Here is a 24,502-nt window from a genome sequence, read left to right as displayed (position 1 = left end):
ACCCACCATTTTCCATTGCTGAAAGGAGAATGTTTCACCACTCTGCTTTCCCAGTTCCTACTGTGAGCCACAGTATCCCATCTCCCAGCCACTCACCTGACTGCACTGTAAACCGACTCAACTCACTAGCCTGGCAACAGACCTTTTCACCAGGTTAATTCTCCAGAGTTCCAGTGAGTTGAATCAGTTTGCAATGAGGTCAGACAAGCAAAGACATGAAATGAGAGCTAAGAAAGGGAAGTGGAATAAATTGCTAATTTGACTCAGCCATAGCAAAAAAAAAAAAAGAAATCACCACTTGCATTTTAGTCTACAGTCTAAGCTAGCACTGCCACCAAAAACATGTCCTCATCCTTTTTTCTGCCTTTTACCCCTAACTCTTCCCCCTATCAGCTTTCCCCACTCCCCCAGCCTCTTCCTTCAGACAGAAGAATGTATTCATACAGCAAACGAGACTGTGGAAACACTGCAGGTTAAAAGAAGGTGACCTATGCTCAAAAAGGGGCCAGATAATTTTTCCATTGAAACTGGTCCTATAAAACAGCTCCTCACACAAGTCCAACACTTGCACCCATGAGACAGAGGGGGTAACAATGCAAGAAGAAACTACTGAGAATGAAGAACTGCTCTCAGCCACAGCATCAGCTTACTTCAGCAGTGCAGCATCCCAAAACACGTACTCTAAGTGAGGCTACTGCCAAAATCAGCAGCAGCCTCTCTTTATCTCTGGCTGCATGTACCTGGAACATCACAATCTTGGTAAACTTACTGATCTGAAAGAAAACTGACCACCAAATCACAACAGTATTTCTGTTAAAACACTGAGTACAATTACTGAATGAAACATCCCTTCAGCACTGCAGCCCACAGCTGATTTAAACTAGGTATGTAAAGAAACTGCATCCTCAGAAGAAAATTTAGACTCTTCCTATGATATGATAAAGTAACATGAAGATGTCCCTAAATTCGCATTGATGTGTTAGGTGTGAATGAAATAAGCACAATGGAAAATCATGACATTTGAGCTGGATATTCTATTTAAAGACATATATTAAACTTCTAGCAACTTTTTTCTTAATGTATCTCTGTTTGCAAGTATCAGGCTTGGAGATATACTAAATACCTAAGGAATCACTATTCTGTTTTTATAAAAAGTTTAAAACAATTCACTGGTACTGAAACTCTACCAGTGATAAGGTCAGCATCATCTTTTTGTTCTCACTCTAGAGCAGCCAGGGAAATGTTTACTCTTTACTTTTCTGAAACAGCCTTCCAAGCACATCTGACTGGCTAAGTATTATTGAGAACCTTAGGAATTTGTTCATTGTTTTTAAAAGTCACAGACTTCTCCACAATGAAGGTGCAAGCTGTATTTGCTCCCAAGAAAAAACATTCACCACTGAAGCAGCAGATAAGAAGCCTTGTTACAGTGAGGTTACACAAAGATCACTGCCTTTTAAGTATCAACCCTTTCTTCCTGCAGCACTAATACATTTCAGGTTCTACCCACCTAAATTTATTCCACTTAAGAAGCAAATACTGCAGCACAGTAAAAGACTCCTGGTTGAAGTAATTCCTCGTTATGAATGAATTGGATTGTTCTTCATAGTGGCTCAAAAGCTAACCCACCCATTCAAGGTAATGTGCACAAACGCCCATGTTAGCTTCGCTTTTCCTATGTATATCAGAATTTTTGGCAGTTTGAAACTGTTGCTGGGATTGGTTGATTTTACACTAATATAACTATCACCCAGTCACCTCAGAGTCAGACTGGACGTCTTCTGCAGCTGGATGAGACTCATCAAGTGTTGTGGATTCACTGCTGTGTTCTGACATACCTGAAAATAAAATAGTTTGGCATGCATTAATTGATATGAAAGGAGCTGGAGGTTGCACCTCACAGAAACGGAAGTAGGCGTTCAGAAAACATTTAATTTACAAGTTCAGCTAAAGCAAAAAGAAACCTTCCTCTTTTAATGATGACCAGGACTTTAGCCCTCCATAATCTAACCAAACTAGAAATATAGTCTATCCTAAGCTCCCATTGCCAAAGCAACCTTGCCTGCACAGATGGCTAAGCTTGCAACGTACAATCCAGGAAGTCCAACGATGTTTTTCAGCTGATATTTACAATCACCTGGAATAACACACTGACTATCTTAACACTGCAAAGATCACCATTCTGTAAAAATAAGAGATTTATCCAGATGTTGCAAGTTGATATTGATCCTAAACCATGAGAAAACCAGCTGTTCAGTTTGTTATGCCAAACTAGAAACAACCACTTGCATATTATCCCCAAAAATATCTCGCCTACAGAGGCAAAGAAAGTAAGTAACACTGAGCACAGGCACAAGAAATCAACTCTGCAAGTGGAGTGATCATGAAAGAAAAGTCACATACCTAATATATCTTAAATAAGAAAACTACCTAAAACTGATTTCAGACAGCTGGTAACTACAGGTGACACTGCAATTCACTCAGCTGTTTGAGAGGAAGAGACAACCAATCGTTAAAAATTAAACAAAGTCTGTCAGTATTGAGTATAATCACATATGACTTCAGTTCATTAAGACTTGCACCATTTTATACATGTTCAGCCATGTACCAGATTAGGAAAAACTATAAGGAGATCACTATTTATATTGTATTGCAGCTTCCCAAGCTATATAAGACATTTCAATTAAAGCAAATAATTAATAAGGTAAGCAGCTCGCTTGACAAGGGAAATAAAATAAAGACACAAAGCCTAAGGAACTGAACCATCTAGACCATGTTACACTGGGTAACCTATTACTTCACCTTGTAAAATGCAACAAATAAAATAAGAGATTTTCTCCAGAAAAACAATTCATTCACAGCTGTCACTGAATGAAACTGGATTTTTCTCTGACCAATACACAATTCCTTTCCAAGTAATGAAGTAATTAAGTATAACATCTTTATGTACCGTCCTCAATGTTCTACAATTCTTTTGAATATTAAAAACTGTACAGCAAAGATGTTGCTTTCTAACACAGTTCTGTCCAAATACTGCTTGTAGTTGAAAACCACCTCCACGATTAACAGCTTATTTCTGAGTAAATAAAAAATTTCCCTGTTGGACTAGAAGATTACAAGTGATTTCTTTGCTCTGGTGGTTAAAAACAAGAAGCTAACTTCACCTTGTAGTGGAGTCTTGGTTAAGACAATCTGTACCTCAGTTTTACCACATTAGTGATCTTGGAGGTAGGTGTACACCTCACATAAGAATTTACATGCCATAGAAGTTCACTGAATCTTACAAGCAGAAAAAATATTTTCTTGTTACACTTAAGAACTCGTAACAACCTATCTAGAGGCACAAACCATCTCACAGACTTAGGTAGAAGATATACTGCGCAAACAGAAATAATTCATTTTTTAAAATCCAAATTAATTTACTGTTTCTGATAAAACCTTCCCCCCTCCAATTTTTTTTTTCATACTATTTTTTTTCCTGCAAGCAGTATGAACATTTTCAACAGCTCTACAGGATCACGTTGACCAACTTGAAAACATGAGAAGAGGAAACCTGTAGGGTAAAGGTACCTTTTGTACGAAGTTTAACTATACATTCTAGCTTAACTACAGAATTCCCTGAAGACTGCTTCTATAGCAAAAAAAATGGGGATGTAAACATCAAATGCTGGATGTAAGGACAAAAACTTTCTACGTGTTCGCAGAAATTCAGAAGTTAAAATTTTCACATCAAATTGTGGCAAACATGGCATCTAAATATATATATATTACTTATACCTAAGGTTCCATTACAAAAATGCATATAGACTTTTGTATCTCAACAGTTCCTGATTTTCTGTGGCAGGCATCAGAGAAATGACTGTTCTTTATAAGAGCTTGCTAATCTTAGTACAGTATGAATTCTGCATTATTGATTTTTTTTTTTTTCCACTAAAACAGCCACGACTTTAGAACATGCTAACGACCATTCAGTGTACCAGGACATTTGTAACCATCAGCTGCAACAACAAATCAGACATTTTCCACTTGGAAAAAGCATGCCTGATCCATATGCTGACATAAATGTAAGCCCAAAACCCTAACCTCGTCGTTCCTGCCCCTTTGCATTTTCTTTTTTCCCCCACTAGACCAATACTGCAAATCCACACAAATACTGTACCAAAGTGGAACAGAATACACTCGAGAATCTTCCTCCCGTATCAAACTCACTTTAAATGCCTATCGGGTTACAAACGCAGTCATTTTAAGTTCTGTTCACCATAAATAAAACCACGTGATTTTAAAGTCCTGGCAATTCATACATCATTACTTCAACTAGCAAAGTAAAAAAAAAAAAAAGCAAAGCAAAAACTTATAAACAATACATTAAGCTCCCTCTAGAACAAATACTCCAGAGACATTTAACCAATTATAATTAGAGATTACATGCCTTTTCATAGAAAAGGCAAATTCATGCAAATACGAATTACATGTCATGAACAATGAATTCATTTTGAATAAGGGGTTTATTCTTAACACAGTTACCCTTCTTAACGACATGGTCTCAAAAATGAGAACCATGGGATTCTCAACAATTACCCCTGCTTTTCTAAGAAGGATGCACTGGCTTCTTGACTTCAGTTTTTCACATAAACTGCCAGTAAGGTAAAACCAAGATAACCTCTGTCCAAATAAAGTCTATTTCATGGTTTTGTTGTTGTCTTATTACTCTACCATGTAGATAAGCAATAAAAGTTTTTGTAACATCACAGAAAACACAACTGCCAGTGGAAAATAACGACTTAACACATATTTTCTTAATTTCAATCTCTAACTAAGAAAACTCATTCTTGTCAAGATCAAGACCAAAAGCTTTTTAAAAATAATTTAAAGAACTGTACTAAACATTTCCACTACAATCACACCATACTTTCCGCCTTATGCTCTTGAATTCCCTGGCTGCTCCATTTGCAATAGCTAATTATGCTCAAAAGGTACAAGACACGATGGAGATAAGGACTAGAGAACAAGGCTGCCACTAACTTCTACATTCCCTGCTCTAGGTCAACTTGCTTTTAAGTGCTTTAACACTCTGCTCGTCTCTGTATGGGCTCCCATTATGGTTTCAATTTCTATCAAACCACAAACAAACGCCTAACTAAGATATTGATTCCAAATTTTCTAATCTAACATTCTTCTGTATTACATTTTCCCTACATTGTAACTGTCTGCGTGTAGATGCATAGATTAACAAACATGATTCAGACTGTCACTTCGTTTTGGAGCTGCACCAATCAAATGACATCCTTCTCCAGCTCTAAAGAAAGAGCCCTTCTGTTATCTTTCCTAGAGAATCAACACTTTGATAACAAAATCGCTGACTGTGAGTGTTAATCCCTTGTTACCAGTTCCACTAAGCACAAGTGGCTACCCCATGGAGGTGTTCAAGGCCAGGTTGGATGGGGTCTTGGGCAGCCTAATCTAGTGGGATGTCCCTGCCCATGGCAGGAGTGGGGTGGAACTGCATGATCTTTAAGGTCCCTTCCAACCCAAACTAATCTATGATTTTAAACAACACCAGATGCAACACCTACTTGTCACACAGCAACACATTGCTTCCGCGTTTTAAGATTAGCAAGTCAGCTGTAAAAGACAAACTGGAACACTTAAACCAATAATTGTCAGGGCACGGAACAAGCCCCACGGGCACAAAAATCTAGGCAGCGCGTACTTGTCTTCCTCCACCAACAACGGGGCTCCCGTTCTCCCTCACGAACCCCACCTTCGACCCTCTCCAGGCCCCCCAGGTGCCCCGCACACCGGCGAGGAGGCGGGCAGAGCCCAGTGCGCCGGGGGCCGCGCCTCGCCCCGGCCCCACGCAGGACGGGAGAGCGCGAGAGGAGCTACCCCTCGCTCTCCGCCGGGCCTGGCCTCACCTGCGGCGGCGGCGCCGCTGCAGCCCCGGGACAGCGGGCGGAGGGGAAGGGGAGAACGGGCCAGAGCGGCGCCCCTGCCCCCTCTCCAAATTTATTTTCCCTTCCTCCTCCGTGGCCAGCGCGAGCCGGAAGCGCTGCGCCGGAAGGGCCTCGCCGGCGCGAGGCGTGGCGACGCCGCTCTAGGCTGCTATGCGCGACTCTGTGGTCGCCGGAACCGCCACGATGGCAACCAGAGCCGGGGCCGCCTCGGAACACCTTCCCCCGCCCCGCCCCCTCAGCTTCGCTCCCATCTTAGCCCCGCCCCTGACCGCGCTGCCGCGCCCCACCCCTCTTCGCTTAACCCCGCCCACTCCGCTATACCACGCCCCACCCCCTTAGCCACGCCCCTCTCTGCTATGCCCCGCCCCTTCGGATCCGCCCCTTATTATAGCCCGCCCCTTTACAAACGCCCTTAGCTAAGCCCAGCCTCTCAGCCCCGCCCCTCACATTAACCACGCCCATTTTCTTCACCCCTTCGACTACCCCGCCCCATAGGCTCCGCCCATCCTGAGCCCCGCCCCCTCCAGCACCGCCCCTCAGATACACCCCGCCCCCCGGTCCAGCCCCTCATCTTAGACACGCCCCCTTTCTGCACCGCCCCCTCAGCTACGCCCCGCCCCTCTCGTTTTAGCCACATCCCCTCTGCCCTCCCGGCCCCCTCTGCTGCGCCCCACCCCTCTTAGCTTAACCCCACTCCTCAGTTACGCCCCGCCCCATCTTAACCTCGCCCAGTCTTCGCCCCGCCCCTCTCATATTAGCCGCGCCCCCTAGGCCGGTCCAGCGGCTATTTTCGCCCCGCCCTTCACCTTAGCCCCGCCCCTCCGCCTTAGCCCCGCCCCTCGTTGTCGCTCCGCCCCAGCTCCCCGTCCATCTTCTCTCGCCCCGCCCCTCTCGCCCTTCGCCACGCTCCTCTCGCTTTCAGCCACGCCCCCTTTGCCCATCGCCCCGCCCCCTATCCCAGCCCACCTCACTTTTGGCCCCGCCCCTTGGTGCCCGAGCGTCCCCGCCGGCCGGTGCGGCGGCCTCATCTCCCGTTTCGGCTCCGTTCGAGATGTCCGAGGGTGCGGGGAGCGCCCCGCCCCAGCCCGCGTCGAGGAGGAAAAAAAGCATCTCCATCGAGGACAAAATCGACATCATAAGCGCCGTGGAGAGTGGCGAAAGGAAGGCAGACGTTGCGGCCAAGTACGGCATCAAGAAGAACTCCTTGTCCTCCATCCTGAAGAATAAGGAAAAACTCCTGGAAGCCTTTGAGTCGTTGCGGTTTGACCCCAAGAGGAAGAGGCTGAGGACCGCATCCCACAGCGACCTGGAGGAGGCGCTGGTGCGGTGGTGCCGGCTGGCGCGGCGGCTGGCGGTGCCGCTGAGCGGCGCGATGCTTCGCCTCAAAGCCAACGACCTGGCCCAGAGGCTCGGGCACGGCGAGTTCAGGTGCAGCAGCGGCTGGCTCGACCGCTTCAAGGCCAGGAACGGGTTGGTGTTCAGAGCCCAGCCCGCAGGACCAGCCGCGGCGCTGGAAGCACCGACTCCTTGGGACCGGGACGGCCTCCCTCGCTGCTTAGGTGGTTATCAGCCAAAAAATGTATTTTATCTACAGGAGACGGGCTTGTTGTATCAGATGTTACCATGTGACACCTTTGCTTTCAAAGGGGAAACTTGTTCTGTAGGTAAACTAAGCACGGAGAGGATAACGGTGGTGCTGGGCGCGAACGTGGACGGCTCTGAGAAACTTCCTTTGCTCGTTATAGGAAAAAACAGAAGTCCATGCTCTTTCGAAGGTATGAAGTCACTACCCGTGGATTATGAAGCAAATGATATAGCGTGGATGACTTTGGAAGTGTTTGAACACTGGGTGCGTAAACTCGATGACAGATTCCAAGCGCAGCATCGACAAGTAGTTATCCTTGTTGATTCTCTCCCAGCTCACACAGAAGTGGAGAACCTAAAGTCTGTCAAACTGGTGTTCTCTCCTCCAGACTCTTCTTCACATGTAGCCACAAAACGAGGGGCTATCAGAAGTCTGAAGGTTAGATACAGGTGCTGCCTTATCAAGAGATTTATTGACTGCGTGCAAGGTAATAAGGAGTTTATGCTGACTCTCCTTGATGCAGTTGAGATGTTGCACCTCTGCTGGAAGAAAGTAACACCAGAGGCTGTTGTAAAAAGTTATGATGAGGCAGGATTCAAACTAGAAACTAAGGCAAATGGTGATGACACACAGGTTGAAAGTGAATTTGATTGGGTTGCACATGCGCAGGCAGCTGGAGTGGAGTTTCCAGAAGGTTTATCCTTGGAGGAATATGCAACTCTAGATGATGACTTGGTAACATGTGAAATGCCCACAAATAGTGAAGGGACGTGTGCCAAAGAAAGCACATCAGATAAAGCTGGGATGTTTGTTGGTGATGAAGATGAGGATAAAGGTGATCGATTTCAGGGAGCTCAACAGCCTTTGCCATCAAAAGATGAGGCTTTGCGTGCTTTAGATACCCTTCAGAAGTTTCTCAGAAGTCAAGACACGAATGAGTCTCTTCATGATTCCCTCACTGACCTGGAGAATTTTATTCAACATGTAGCATCTTAATAAATATTCTAGCTAAGCGTGAAAGCATATAATTGAAATAAAAGGAATTATATAAGAAAAAAAACAAACAGGCAATTTGATAGCAAGTGTTGCTGCAGTGTTCCCTAGTGTGCCTAAATGTGCTTATGTGCCTAAATGTACATAACAAAAGAAAATTGAAATTATGAAAGAGGGCTGTGAAATGATGTCTTCCAAAAAAATCAGGAGGAAAGAACACAAAATTTGGGGGGGGGAGAGGGAATAAGTTTAACATTCAAAGTGGTAACTGTAGTAAGCACAGCGAAAGCAAAAGCAATTCTTTAGGCAGGTTCCGTGCATTCAGGATGAATTGGTGCCCACCTGGAATTCTTTCTTCAGGAAGAGATTAGTACTTCACATCAATAATTCCACTGATGGCTTTGATATTGTTGATAGTGGAACAGTAAATATTTATCAGCTTGGTGCTTTTGATACTTGAAAGAAAATTAATAACACAGAAAGCACATGCATAAGTTCTGGAACCAAGGGGGGTTAAAATACTTCTTTTCTTTTGTCTTTCTTCAAGAATTATGGCCATAGTTTACTCTTGTAGCAGATGATTAACAGCAGAAGGTTAGCAGCTTTGGGTGTGTTTTGTTTTCTTCAAGCTGCTTGTGTGTGGACACACATGAATGGCATAAAAATTTGTCTGAGACTAAAAAGACAAACCTTTACTTTGTCTTTGAAGAGGACAAAAAGGAAGATTGCGCACTCCCTTTCAGCTTTTTTTGGATCTGATGTAGGTCCTTCTGTGCAACTCTGTGTATTTCTACAGTAAATACAGATCAAATATCAGCTTATGCAGTATCAGCACTCAAAACCTTACTGAACTCAGGATTTATTTACTATACTTGAAGGCTTTGCTATAGGAGTCAATGTACCAATGCAGTTCACTGTTACAGGTACCATTAACTGTGGTGCTGTTTGCATGAACGCCATGTGAGCTGAGGAAATCACTATACACTTAATGCAATGTCAAGTACAGGCTTCAAGCAATGCAATCATACTGGAGCCAGAAATCGCAGTTTGTTTGAGACACACGGTTAGTGGCTTTTTTTCAAAACCTGTTTTAAAAATTTTCCATATCTCCTGATTTAAACTCTTTTATAAGTTAGAGATTTCTGTTTTAGAGGAAGGATAAAATATTTTAGGGAATCCTTGTAGGAAACCTGTGTAATAAAGAATCTGGCTTGGCACCTATAACTCAACTATGAGAAATGATCTCTTACTTACTTGAATCTTCGGTTTTCAATAAGCAATTTGGCCAAAGCTTTGTTCTTTCGGATGGAGGACAGCTTATCCATTTCTAAAATAATTTCAGAAAATGTATCAAATTGTTGGAAAAGAGTGAAAATATAGTGTGTGGGGAAGAAGGAGTTGGAGGTGAGGAACTGCCCATGGCTAAACTGTATGAATGTTTTACTAGAACCCGCTACAAAAATAAACCCCACAAACTTCTAGTTTCTTATTACGCAATATCTCATGTGAATTCCAACTAAAGGATATTCTGATGAAACGTCTGTTGAAATTCCAGGAAAGTCCCACAGAGAGATTTATGGTTTCTGTGAAAGGGATACACCTCTGTATTATCTCTGTTAACTACTTTGTTAAAATACAGATGCAAAGTGTTTTAAATTTGGAAGCTGTGTCAAATAAATCAATGCATTTTACTTGCTTAAATACTTAAGAACAAGCCTGTGAAAAGTACTTTTTTTTTTTTTTTTTTATTGGCTAAGCTTGTTTGACATTCAGAAAAGCAGCCCTATAGAGAGGGAACTGGGTGTCCTGGTGGATGAGAAACTGAATGTGAGACAGAAATGTGTGCTTGCAGCCCAGAAAGCCAATCATATCCTGGACTACATCAAAACAAGCATGGCCAGTAGGTCGAGGGAGGGGATTCTGCCACTCTGCTATGATGACACCACACCTGCATCCAGCTCTGCAGCCCTCAGCACAGGAAAAACATAGACCTGATGGAGAGGGTCCAGAGGAGGGCGACAGAAATGATCAGAGGTCTGGAACACCTCTCCTATGAAGAAAGGCTGAGAGAGTTGTTCAGCTTGGAGAAAAAAGACTCCGAGGAGACCTTATTGCAGCCTTTCAATACTTAAAGGGGGCTTATAAGAAAGATGGTGGAAAATGTTTTAGAAGGGCCTGTAGCAATAGGAGGAAGGGTAATCACAGAATCATAGAATCATCAGGTTGGAAGAGACTCACCGGATCATTGAGTCCAACCATTCCTATCAATCACTAAACCATGCCCCTCAGCACCCTGTAATGGTTCTAAACTAAAAAAGGAGAAGTTTAGGGTAGATATTAGGAATTATTTTTTTTCACTGAGGGCGGTGAAATGCTGGTAACAGGTTGCCCAGAGAGGTGGTAGGTGCCCCATCCTAGTGGAAGATGTCTGTGCCCATGGCAGGGGAGCTGGATGTATATGGTCTTTAAGAATCCTTCCAACTCAAACCATTCTATTATTCTATGATCCTATGATCCTATAATCCTATGATTCTATTCTATGAAACATTCAAGGTCAGGTTGGATGGGTCTCTGAGCCACCTGATGGAGTTGAAAATGTCCCTGCTCACTGCAGGAAGGTTGAACTGGATGACCTTCATGGTCCCTTCCAACCCCAAACCATTCTATGATCGTATATAAATTCGACAGGGACGGATGATTTTCCTATAGTAATCTTTAAAAACTAATTTTTAGTTTTTTCCTTACAACAGCTCGTCCTGCTAAAGGCAAGTTTAGGAAAATTTTTATATCCATGTAGTAAATCTACGTGCTCTTTAAGATTCAGATCCGTGTGGACTTTGTTAGCCTGGGATCCAGTAAGGAGACTATTTCCTTCAATTCTGAGTGTGAAGTGTTGGATCTGATTGAGAAAGAGTTGCATAAGTAAGCAGCAAATCTTGGTTAAACAAGGATCTACAAGTGTAGTGTTGGCAAGATGAGGCTTAGAAAATCAGGTGATAGGAAATAACATCATTAGCTGATAACAAAGGAACTAAATTACAGAGTGCTGTACTCCCTCATGAAGACAACAGGGTGGATTTACTACTTCAGCCTGGAATTTGAAGGTGAGTTGTGGAACTTGCTTTGAAAAACATCCAGCCTGTCAAAATCCTGTATCTTTAGAGAATATGTGAATTATTCCTAGCCTCCTAGTTCATTCTGAGAAATCAATCTAAAATGCAATCACTGAACATTTGGGTTTTTTTAGGTCAGATGCTTTATATTTTAAAGCTATAGCTTTCAAAATTATTTAGGAGCCCAAATATTTCTTTTCCCTTGGATTTGGGTCATATTTATTGTCAAACAGAGGACATAAAATCCATTATAAATCTTGGTGCTGTTTCAGGTGTTTGCTTATAGGGAAATGCAGACTCCTCAGATCTGAAATGGTAGCAGTGAAAAAGGAAGCAGTACAGTGTGTGAAAGTTAGTCATTTCAGCCTGTGAGCTAGAAATTCTTGTACATTTTCTAGGTAAACCACCAGGACACCAGCTTTTTATGTCTGTTGAGGGGAGAGGAAGAATATTGCTTTAAACAGTGCTATATGTAAAAAGAAGAACCTTTCCTACAAAAGGTAGGATACCAAGGCTGTCATTGGCTGTGATACATCAGATACTAGTTTGGGCAACCTTGTGTTTTTTCCTGTACGCTTTTCTACTTTGTGCTATATTTAGATAATAGTTATGTGTTTTGGCTTCAAGTAAGTGAGGTCCCTTTCAGTTACCCAAAGTGTTTTCCAGAAGTGTCAACTGAAAATATAAAGTTTAAGAAATATAATCAAGATGTGACATTTTGATAGCTAAGTAATCAAGGGAGAAAGTTGATGATTTCTCATTATTTAGCAGCATAGAATAGTTTGGGTTGGAAGGGATCTTAACGATCAGTTAGTTCCAACCCCCCCGCCATGGAAAAAAGGAAAAGCTTTTTTTATTCATAGGAAAAGCTAATATTAGAGACTTGAGCTCTTTAAAGTAGAAGAGAGTGAGCTTGCTAACAAAATACCCACCCAGATATTACTGCTAAAAATACCAATACAGAAACCTAAAATCAAGTCTGAGATTCAACTTACATATTTAGTTTTGGGAAGCAATATTAAATGAAGATGCATACCATACTGTCAGCACCACAAGGGCAGTATTATCTCAATTTTTTTTTCTTCACAAGCTGAAGAGATGTATACATTTGCATATTGCACACACAGACACACACACACACACGGAGTAGAAGTTGAAGACCTGCCTACATCTAATACATTTAAGATGCATTTTCTCTCACAACTGTAGCTGTTTAACTGCATTGATCTTGTTAAAACCATACAACTTCTGGGTTAAGGCAGAATGGGAAAACCAGTAATGTCTTGCTCGATTTTGCATAGCTGAGTCACCTCGGCTATTTGAGTAGAATGGAAAAGTGTAAATTACAAATTATTATGATCAGTAAAGTGAATTAATACCACAGTGAATTACCAGATCTGCTGAATGAGAAGATGTCATATTTACAGTGGTTTTTAAAATGCCTTACTATGCTTTCAGTATTTCAGCTGAAAGCCCTTTTCTTCCCAAGCTTTCATGCTACCCTGCCTCTGGCACACCTTTCCCGCCTTGTGTGTGAATAGGACCAAGGGGAACAGGTCAATCCCTTCCCTGCACACATAGCTACAATCCATGCAAATTGTCAGCTTACACACAGGTTGTCAGCTACATCATCGGGGAGGTGATCTCCAGATCTGTTTCTCATCCTCCACTCAGACATTCATGTTGGTTTGTGTGCCTGTGTGGGCGCTTGGTTATTATCACCAGGGTAGTGACTCATCTGTCTGAGAAAGTTATGGTTCAATAGGATGGTGCAACCCCACCCTGAATGCTAAATGCAACTCCATTTATAATATATTGATAGGCTACTTGGAAACTCTGCAGGACCCGGGACTGCCGAGAAAGACATCCCTGGAGGGTGGGAAGAGGTCTCATCTCTCCTGGCCCCAGCTCAGTAGCAAAGTTGAAGAACTTTTCTCTCTGGAGAAGTTCTTGCCAAAGTCTCATTATTCAAGAAGGATTACTTTAACGTGCGATAACTAGTTGCTGGATTTCTCATCTGGAGTCATCCACTTCTCTTGAGAGATGTGCCGTGGAACTGCCACCATATCACGCGTAGAAGGAGACAATTTACTGGAACCATGGCATTTCTTCTATCAGTGTTGGTGGCTCATACTTCTAAGCTGTATAAATGATGCAATATGTTATTTTACTATTCAAACTTCTATTTCTTTCCTCTTCCTTCTTTTTTTTTTTTTCATACATTACCTTCTACCATTTTGTAGTTATTGGTATGCTGTTAATTCTAGTGTTAATGTTAGGATTGTTGTCACAACCTTCTGGCAAGCTATTTTTCACCTTACTCTCCCTATTTCTAATATTATCTTTTACAGGTGGTATTTTTGAACCATGTCACGTATCAGCTAGTATCACCCTCTTGGAACACATGCACGTGATCTCAAGCCCTAATTTCTCCATTGCTTTATTTAGTGGCCTTCCTAAATCCTTGCTTCATTTAGCCAAGAATATTCAGTACATATATACTTGTTCTTGTCTTTTCTTTTTTGTAGAGGAGGGTGAGCTGTGCTTCCCTCATTAGTTGCCTGGGATGTCTGAGAGAATTGGTAATAAAACAGGTATTCTTTCTCTCCTTCCAGCTGTCTCCATTTCTTCCTTCTGTCAGTGGTCCCTTCTGATCTGTACTTTTGAGATTCTCAATTTGACATTTAGCATCTTCATCTAAACCATTCCCTTTCCTTTTTCACCTCTTACCCTTATCTCCCTGTATAGCGTCCTTGCCACAGTTTGAGTTTACATTTCCAGTTCTAAATGTCATACCCTAACCTTGGCTCTTTGGATCTCTTTTACTGGCCCCATCTAATGTTCAAACTACATTTCAAACTCATTCTTCCTCCTTTCCATGATTCAGTGTCTATTTCTCTTCACCAAAACCAAATTTTTAACTCTTTCTGGAGTCAACTAGTTTTTTACTATCTGCTTTGCTTGGTGTGTCTTCCTGATACCCTTAGAACAAATATTATGCTTTGAACAAATGTGTGTTGTTTTACCTAAATTTACCTTTTGCATTTTGTTTTCTCCCACTTTTTCTCATTCCTAGTACTTTCAAGTCTTTCCTTTGCTTTAACCTTTCTTTTGCATTCCTGATAACCAGCATGAATTTGATTTATTTTTTAAGCTTGTTAAAAAACCAAAAATCGCCAAACAAAACCGTCACAAAGAAAGAGTTTGGGCCTATTTGTTTATATATCTAATCCTGTTACAATATTTCATAAAATTAATTGGACAGAAAGCAAGCTCAGACATTAGCTAGTTTCTGTCAAGTTTTTTATTTGAATTTACAGTTTTGTTTGTTTTCACTCTGATTTTCCTGTTTTAATAGTTGTTCGTGGGTTTTAAGATATTTCTGCCCTATTTGGCTTTGTAGCCAGCCTGTGTGGCCTGAAATCACAGAGAAAAGCAGGTAGACCATAAAAAAGGAGGATTTAAAAGGCAAGTTCTGGGTCTGTTGAGATTCCCCTGCAGGAACTTGAGGAAAACTTGTAATGTAGGTTAAGCAGAACTTTTTATTCAAAATCAATATTCGGAGTCCTCTGCAAGTCCACATCCATATGCAAAATAGCCAGAAAAAAAATGGTACAAGAGAGAACACCAGAGGTTGTCTGAATTTAGGATGATAAGAAACGGCCACTCGTAATTTAGCTCTGCTTTGATATTAGTTGATACAAGGGTTTTTTTTTCCAGAGCTCAGGAGGCACGATCTATGTAAACTACATGTCATGGCACTGCCTAGGGCTTGTCTATGTTCAGTAAGCAAACAGAAGTTTGCGTAGAGACAAAACAAGGCTGAAACAGCATTTCTGTGTAAAAGCAGTATTTCTGTGTAATCTACAAGCTGCAGGAAGGGTCAGATGAGCTTGAAAATTGGCATGGCATTTCACAAGTTACCGAGAGACATTTTATAGTACAGACTTGGGATCTATGAGTTTAAGAGATACTTATTACATGCAGTTCTTAACAATGACTGAACTGTTTTTGAGAAGCTGGCTTGATGGATATCAGTTTTACAGCTCTGAGAAAATGTGGCAAAGAGGGTTATATATACATTCAGCGCATGGCACAGACAAATATTACAATTCAAATTCCAGCAGAGACATATCCTTAATTCCCTATGGGAGCTGAGGGTGACCAGGCACAGTGCATATATGATGAGTGCCTGCAGAGATGCAGACGTGGCATACACTGTAGACATGCAACAGCAAGACAGAAAAGACAAGTACAGGCAGACAGAGTTACAGGCTCTCAGCTCTGCTGGGTGAAAGATGATGAAGGACCGTCCTATGCCTTGTCAGAAGTGCTTTCCCTACATGCCACTTTACCAACCCTTTTTTTTTTTTTTTGAAAAAGCAAAGGAAATCATAGAATCATAGAACAGTTTGGGTTGAAAGGGACCTTAAAGATCATCTAGTTCCAACCTCCCTGCGGTGGGGAGGGACACCTCCCACTAGATCAGGCTGCCCAATCCTCTTACGAACTTAAAAAGATTCAAGATTTATTAATATCTTGCCAATCTGGCAACGTCATGCTTCATATCCTTGTAGCACATAGAAGCTGGCAGCAGAAACCAGAACTACAGAAGGTAAATCTTAAGTAAATGCATAATGAAGCTTGTAGGTTTTTCTGCCACATTTTTTCCTGGCCTTTACTCAGGCCACATGGAATTAGCAGCATGGATATAAGGGAGACCTGTACAGTCCCCCAAATCACACAGCACCTTCAAAGATTTATTAAAATCTAATTTAATGCCAGTACCTTGCCCACTACCACTAAGAGGAGAGCATTTGGCAAACTTACTGCTTGAATGGTTAGAAACCATCTTGTGATTGCATCTTAAATATTCATGGTTAAATAACAACTGAGAGAATAGAATTTGATCCTTCCCTAACGAAACCAACAGCTTTAAATACCATGTGCAGCTGCAAACCTGTATTCCTATTCAAATGCCTGCATTCACTGTGCTGATCTGTTGGGGAATAACACTGGGATGGCAGATATCATCCTGGACAATGAGATTATATGAAATTTACATTAATGTAAGCTTCCTAAGGGATTATTTAGAATGAAGATTAGGGAGCTTTATGCATTTAAAACTTCCTTCGGATTTCTTCATCCTCTCACCTCATCTCACAGAGGAGAGAACCCAGTGGCTTGTACTGGCGCAGTCTCGCAGGGGGTAGCGTGATCATTTTGAAAGATCTTCTTTGTGAGAAGCTCTGCTAGTGTTTGTCTGCACATTAGTCTGCAAGAATTAGGAGGAAATGCTGCAATATATGGAAAACAGCCCTTACACTTTAGCCTGTGGGATTGATGGGTTGAGCCAGCCTCTTGCTACGATGCCGACTCCTCAGGCAAGAAACATACTTGAGAGATTACATCTTCAGAAAGCAGAAATGCAGGTACTGGTTTGCTTTTCATCATTCATCCTGTATTCTCCTTCCTGTTTGCCATTCCAGTTCCTGAGAGATTAAAAATCCCCTGTCAGCTGCCTGCCCGATCAGATCAGTCCCCCAGTTCAGAAACCTGAAATAGTTCTGTGCCATCCACTTGCCTGATTTACAGGCTTTAAATATAGTTCCTATATTTGACAGGTGTCTTTTGGGGTTTTTGGTTTGGGGTTTTTTTTGAGTACATATTTGCATTCCAGCTCTAATGATAAAAAGAATGAGTTGCGGACCTCAAATGAACTCCACATTCCTCTCTCCATGTGGAGACACAATTATAAGAATTTATATCAGGCAGAGATTTGCCCTTACTGGCTTTCAAGAGGATTGTAGACTCAGGCTATGTGTGGATTGACCTTTGCAAACATGGTAGGAGACATGAAACTTCCCAATTAAGTTGTGAAAATGAAAATGGATTAACAGAGGAATCATACATTTGCTTCTGTTGCCTATAGGATCATATCCATGATTCTTTCCATCATGAGTTTCATTACCAGCCATTAACATTGACCTCTTTTACTCTTGATGCAGCTGTCTGGAATTGGATGAATGCAAATTCTTGCAGAATTTTAATATTGCTGACCTCATACACAAGGCACTCTTAAGTATAAAAATGGTACCTTCTGACAGTGGATCAGTCTTCAGAGAGAAGCATTCGGGCAGTGTAGCACCCTGTCAGACCCAGGAACTTCTCATTTCACGCCACACTTGGTGCATCTACACTTTGACATAAAGGTGTGACTGTGGCATAGAAAAGGGGCCACAGGAGTCAAAGGGTATTTGTTTGTATAGTATAGGCAATTGGGCTGCTAGCCCATACTGAAGTACATTGCACTCACAGAACTCTACAGCAAGAAAAAAAAAAATCCGTAGGGAAGGTATGTCTATTCACACTGCTGTCACAGATAAAGGTCAACACATGGACCTGTCTGAGAATGAGCTACAGCATATCTGACCCAGCTGTTTGGAAGGGATTTCTCCCCATACCAGCCTCAAACTGGAGAAAGGTGACATAGGCAGCTGTTTATATTTTGGCAAACTTAATTTTTCTACAATTTGTACAAATTCATGAGGTTTCACTAAGTGACTGCTACATTGCAATTTAAATGTTGAGCCATTCTGTATATTCAGACAAAATGAAGTGAATAAACACATAAAATTACTTTAACCGTGTAATAAACCAGCAAGGTTTCTAATGAGGAATGAAGAAAGGCATATCTCAGAGAGAAAGAAACAAAACTAAAGTTGCAGAAAAGATGCAAAGCAAAATTTCTGATTTTTTTTTTTCAGGTAGTCTAGCAGCACTATAGTCCTCTGTATTGAACTATAAGTTAGATTTAAAGACAGGGTACTCAGAAGTGGTGCTCTCTGCCCTCACTCCATAGAACATATCCCTCCCTGGGTTGTGTCTGATGGCATTATCATCTATTATCACCTGCATGAAGAGCTGGACAGTGATTAAATATACTACATGTTGGGACAGGGCACTGTTTCCAGAGAAATAAGAATTGTAGGCAAGATACTGCTCACATTTCCTACTGAAAACGAGGGTGCAGCAAGTATGTGACTTTCCAGGCTTCAACATGGTGTCTGAATGATTTCAGATACCATGCAGAAGTTTAAAAATTCCTGAAATTGCATCCCTAGCATTGCAAAGATTGTAGAAAACTTGTAGAATTAGCAATCTGTATGCTTAATACGATCACATTGTCAAAGGAACATATCATATATTAGCATGTGTGATGGTCAAAACAGCATTAACAATGTCATGCTACAGAAAATATTTTAATTGCATATTTTTTTTAAATAGTTTTTAAAAAATATACTTAGGTCTGCTTTAAAATAATGACAAATGCTTAATTCCTTGAGCCCTGGTTTCCACTGACACAGAAGAACAGGCAAAATACCTTCAGAAGCATTGACACTTTTTTGTATTGGGGCCAGAAGTTTAAAAGGCACATGCTGGAGAAGCAGGCTGAAAGCTGTCCAAAGAGCCTTAATTTGGTCTCTTGCTTGTATATGCATTATAAATAAAATCTCTTTATGGACTATCACACTTTTTTCCTTTAATATTGGTTTGGTTTTCAGCTGGACACCATTTCTTTGATTCCACTGGGACTATTTACATGCTTAAATACATACACAACTTCTGCAGAACTGGACTAAGGCAGGACTGGAGGCTCCCGCCATGATTTTAAAGAGTGGCTCCTAACACTAGACTAGAACTGTGCATTTGGGTTAGATTCTTTAAAGATATTTAAATGACCGATTAGGAAAATACACTTTCTCAAAGTATCTAGAAACTAAACTTGCCCCAGACCAGCCATCTGTACCCCTGAAAGTGGTTTGTACTTATTTGCATCTATCGATATCTAAGTAGCTTTAAAAAAGCTCGTCTTTCATGTTTTGTTTTAGTCTGGACTGTGTATTAGCTGTTTGTGAAGTAAAGTTCAGTAATTACAGTGAAAATATGCCAAGGAAAAAGTAGAGAACATTTTAATGCAAGAATAGAGAAAGGGACTTAGATGGGAGGATCAAATAAGAGTCACCACAGCCTAAAAAAGCATCAAGCAACATTTAAGCACAATTATTTTTGGACATGAAAGTTTATCTTCAGATACTTAAGGTGTGGCTGGAAAAATCTTAGTACTCACATTACAGTTTGGATGTGCTGGTGTGTTTTTTATGGTAGACTATCACTGCAAGAATGTGCTTTTCAGATTTTATTATCTTCTTATGTATCATTCACAGCTAAGAAAATAACTTTCAATCAGTCAGTTCAAGCACTCTAGAAATAAAAATTGGAAGGATTTAAGAATAAAGTTTGCTTTCTCTCAAGTTCCTTTTTTCTCTACTCTTCATTCCACTAAATTTACCAACAAATACACTTAAGGCAGATTTATGTGGGCTTTTTTCAATCTTCATCAACTTCACATTTTATTATCTCTTTAAGAAATATGTTTCAATTTCTGTAGAGCATTGAGGTTTTTATCCCAGACAAATCTTAAGCTAACACTGACTTGAAAGTGACAGCTAATGAGTAGGTACCTCCGTGTGAGACACACGGCACTGATGTTTCATGTAAAGATAATTCACCGGCCAACGGCTTTTTCCCTCTTTTAGGGTACTGACTGCGCATCTATTAACATGAAAGCCTGTGACCAGACAAGGCTCTGCTTGCCCCAGACACCCAAGTAGTGTTTCTTCTTTTTCTTCTGGAAGCAGTCACACAGAATTTTCATTCTCTGATGTGTTTTTCCAAATTGCATAGCTGCTCTTTTTAGCTTTGCAATTGTATTGTCTGTCCTGTATCTGTCTGTACTGCATCCTTTATGTGTCTGCACTGCAAGGTCTGCTCCTGTCCTGCACTTATGGAGTTGTTTCCATACAACAAAGGCTTTATTCCTGATATTGGAGACTGCAGTCAGCTCCTGTTCTGACCAGGCATTTGAGCACACTCGTGTCCCACTGTGAGGCATCCGAAGCAACTTGTTCCTCCTAGCTAATTACACACGTGTCCATAAACATGCGACTCTGTTTTTGGGGTCCAATTCTGGTCAGACATCTTCCAAACCTCTGTGTGTCATGGGCTGGAAGGGGACTGTCTCCTGCCAACAGAATTGCAGTGCTCCAATAAACCACTTGCACTGTTTAAGCCAAATGTGCACTTACCATACAAGTTTGGGATACATTGCAGCCCTGCAGAAAATTTATATTTAAATCATTCAATCTCTAATTCCGCCCTAGACCCTAGGCATTGTAATGCATTATTTACATAATTATTTTCAAAGAATGAGACAAACCTTTAATAATTTCCTGTGCTGCTATGCAAAGAAATTAAACCCTAATTTATTCATATATAAAAGATCAAGAAACTGGCCCGAGTCCTTTTAAAAACTGATGCATTTTTTTCAGTTTCATTCTGTCATTGGCCTTGAAGGACCCAAATAGAAGAGATTAATAAATTGTAGATTTCTGTCACAATAGTGGTATTGTCAGAATTAATAAAAGTGCCTGAAAAATTGATTCTCAGAATTGCATTGCACAGACCTTTGTTGCTTGTCTGGGATGCTCACTGCTTCATGTCTCACAAGGGTGCTTTGCATAGTTTCAAAATAAAGTGGGGCACAGCCTCCTGGCTCAACTGCCCACATTTTCAAAGTTAAAACAGAGTTTTGGATGCAGAAGAGGGCAGCGGGCAAGGTGCACAACTGCAGTGGGGCACTCGGGCCTTGCAAAGTTGGGACAAATTTTTTATTTTTTAGCTGCTGAAGGGAACATGAAGCTGGTAGCACTGAGATAGGCACAGCTTTTCCCCAAAACCAAACCCTGAAGCTGTATTTAGGAGTATTCACACTTATCCAGCCTGCATTGAGACAAAGGCACGTGTCATGGAGTCTCACCTAGATTCCAGTAGTAGCAGTCTTGGAAGATTGTCAGTGAAGGGTTTCATGATCAAACCCCACACTAAGCTAGGCAGAGACACTGCCTGGGACTACCCATATTGCAGAATAATGCTGTGTTTCACTAGCTGTCCAGTAACAAGATGACTTTGCTGACCAGGCACTGTCTTTTCAGGAGTCTCTTCAGCTGTGGATTTTTCCTACAGTAAAGCTAAGCCTCCAAGAGGAGGCATATTTCAAAACACAGTCAATACTACAATGCAATACAGGCATCATCTATTTTAGGACTTTATACAAGTTACAATTAACTTAGGAAGTGTTTGGCGTGTGCAAAATTTAAAATCCATGTTCCATGTTCCAAAAAAAGACTAGAAATGAAGTATCTAGCTACACTTTGACCTAAGTCTGCCAGTACTCTAGCTGCACCCTCTGATCTTTTTCATTTCAGGCGAGTTTTTCAATGTTAGAAGTCTCTCTTTGAATCAATTTTTCATTTTGTTAAAGGAAACTTAGATACAACGACATGCATATGTTCAAGTATAATTTTGTAATTTCTTTCTGTTCTCTATTAATGTCTCCAAAATATTATGGCTACAAATTAATGGCTTGTGTTACATGTAAGGTAGAAAATAAGGAAAAAGATAATAAAAGAAACCAGAAACTTACAAGCCCAGTTAAGCAGAGAGATACTTTAAACTGGCAGGCACTTGTTTTTATGCTTCCACTATTACTCTAATTTTAGTTGTTATTTTGTGATACCCAGTTGTAGCCAGTATCTCATTTGTCTAAGCATTGTTCTAATTTATACTGGTGGCGTTGCTTTCAGAAAGGTATATTTTTTTATCTTGAGCATCTCTGCAGCTGAAATAAAATATAACTTGCCTTTTCATATCATCTCAAACTGAGGGATTTTACTGAATAGAGCTTTATTTTCTGCTATTCACACAGGCAAAGGTTACTCTGAAGTAAGTGCAACCTTACATGTGGTTCCAGATCCATGTGAGATTTCTACACAAGGAAGCTGTGGATTTTAGCCTTGATTCTGCAACTCCTACTTGTCTCTGCAGCCCACAGAAGCACCATAGCTGGCATGAGAAGACTCCTGTAGGTATTGCAAAACCTCCTGTGATTTGGGGATTTATTTTATTTTATTTTTTTTTTTTAATTTTATTTCAATGCTGCAGTGAGTTGCAATACAGCACAATTTCCCATTCTTTCACAGTGATTTGTGGGAAAAATATATCTGTCATTTCCCAATGTATGTCAGAGGCAGGAATTAGTCATTAAGGGACTAGCAGAACTCAACTGGCGCTAGCCCTTGCCTGTACTTCAGAGCAGGCAGATTAGCTGCTGAAATCAGTGGCAGACAAGCTGCTCTAGCAGGAGTTTATAACATAAGCTCTATAACTAACCAGCAGCTTGCTCCATCACTCTCCAAAGTTTAGTTGCTGTTGTTGTTATGCAGGAGTTTTCACAGAAAAAAGGAACAAGAAGAGCCTGAGTCAAATGTCTGCAGTGTTACAAAACATTTCTGGTTTTCTGCAAATGTCACACTGATGGCATCCTGTAATCTCAGTGATGCAAACTTTTCTCTGATTAGGGAAGAATATTAGCAAACAGCCTGGGCAGGGGGTCAGAGATGCCCTTTATAATATAAAAATTGATGCAACAGTACCAAAAGCATGCACAGATATTTACAGGTGGATAATGTGTGCTGAAAAGACCCAGGAAACATAGTCGCTGCATGTGTTAAAAACACTTCTTTTTGCTAAGGTGTGTCGTGGACCATAGCAAATACACTAGAGACTAGGAAATTATCAGATGCAATCTACCCCTCTTACAAAAATCATCGGTGACTAGAGGCATCTGTGTTTCCAAATGCAAAAGTTTTAGTTTTTCAGCAAGGTTGTCACTATAGATTTTTGTTACTGTGAAGAGAGAGGCACGCAGCTGAAGATGTTGACTGAGGCAAAGACACCAACCTGTCTTCCCTCACAGCCAAAACGGGGCCCTCTGGGAGTGCTTCACGGGGAGCATGATCATAGTGCTCGTGGCGATGGACCGAGATAACTGCCCTTCCGTGACTGTCTGATACATCAGCATCCAAAATACCTTGTTCCTCTTTCTCTACATCTTTTTTATTAATTAAAATAATCAAACGTGTGCCAAGCTGCCTTTTTATCACTCTGAAGTCTTAATTAAATTGTAATGTGGCATGAAGCCATGTTTACTGAACTTTAATTTTCCTTGGAAATCATTAATTGGGTACAGGAGTGGGTAGCTATCTTGGTCTCAAGGGGCAGCAATAAGTTGTTCGCCAAACCTGTGTCAAAAGTAGCTGATGGGAATCCAAGTGAGAAATTCTACAACCCATGTAGAAAGACTGAAGGGAAAAGAGGAAAGGACACAGTCTTGTGTATTAGAGATAGGGGATAAAATGCAGCAAAGATATGAAACAAAAATAACAAGTCCTTTCCTCTTTTCATTTGCCGTCTTTCTATCTATGCTTATATTTTAGTAAGGGATGAGTGAGCTGGTCTAAGTCTACAGAGTAGGGCAAAACAGCCAAATATGCAGAGCAGGATAAACTGAGAGAAAATTTTTGTAGCCCATGTGCTATTGAAAGACTGAGAGTGGAAAACTTGGGAAAAAATGGAAAGGAGGATAACATACCCTTTATGCATTATATCAATGACAGATAAAAATACTCTTAAGAAGCATGACTTTGCCTACTATTGACTAAAGCTAAGATAAGCTGAGGCTGGACAGTACTAATAGCCTTAGGGACTGAATTTATGGTCCCAAATGGATACAGTCCTTGCTTGTGCTGCCCTTACGGCCAGTTACCAGTTTTTCCTGTCACTGGACTAGACAAAGCCACAGCACCTTTGAGCACATAGGAAATGCCCAGGTAGCCTCAATTTCTGCACTTCTAGAATTGAAATTATCTATATTAATTAGACACTACTACTAATAC

At 41.1% G+C, this 24,502-nt stretch overlaps 2 protein-coding genes across 6 annotated transcripts in view; one reads left to right on the top strand and one right to left on the bottom strand.

Moving 5' to 3' along the window:
* Positions 1–5,997, bottom strand: part of ARFIP1 (ARF interacting protein 1) — a 42,683-nt gene extending 36,686 nt beyond the window's left edge. For 4 of the 5 annotated variants that reach the window (XM_069855699.1, XM_069855702.1, XM_069855700.1 and 1 more), the window contains exons 1-2: positions 5,916–5,997; positions 1,759–1,838 (exon numbers count right to left, since the gene is read on the bottom strand). In XM_069855699.1, the coding sequence (XP_069711800.1) occupies positions 1,759–1,836 (78 nt within the window). In that variant the 5' untranslated portion in view covers positions 1,837–1,838; positions 5,916–5,997. The remainder of the gene's footprint in view (positions 1–1,758; positions 1,839–5,915) is intronic. The other variant, XM_069855701.1, reaches the window with a different exon arrangement.
* A 970-nt stretch (positions 5,998–6,967) lies between these two features.
* Positions 6,968–9,301, top strand: TIGD4 (tigger transposable element derived 4). Its single transcript, XM_069854874.1, has one exon. It carries the CDS (start codon positions 7,006–7,008, stop codon positions 8,533–8,535), a length of 1,530 nt encoding a protein of 509 aa, XP_069710975.1. The 5' UTR covers positions 6,968–7,005; the 3' UTR covers positions 8,536–9,301.
* Positions 9,302–24,502: the final 15,201 nt, after the last annotated feature.

The sequence above is a fragment of the Phaenicophaeus curvirostris genome, chromosome 4 (genome assembly GCF_032191515.1).
Source record: "Phaenicophaeus curvirostris isolate KB17595 chromosome 4, BPBGC_Pcur_1.0, whole genome shotgun sequence".
Classification (NCBI taxonomy): Eukaryota; Metazoa; Chordata; class Aves; order Cuculiformes; family Cuculidae; genus Phaenicophaeus; species Phaenicophaeus curvirostris.
Note: the sequence above shows the minus strand (reverse complement) of the source record. Positions and strands in the feature narration are given on the sequence as shown.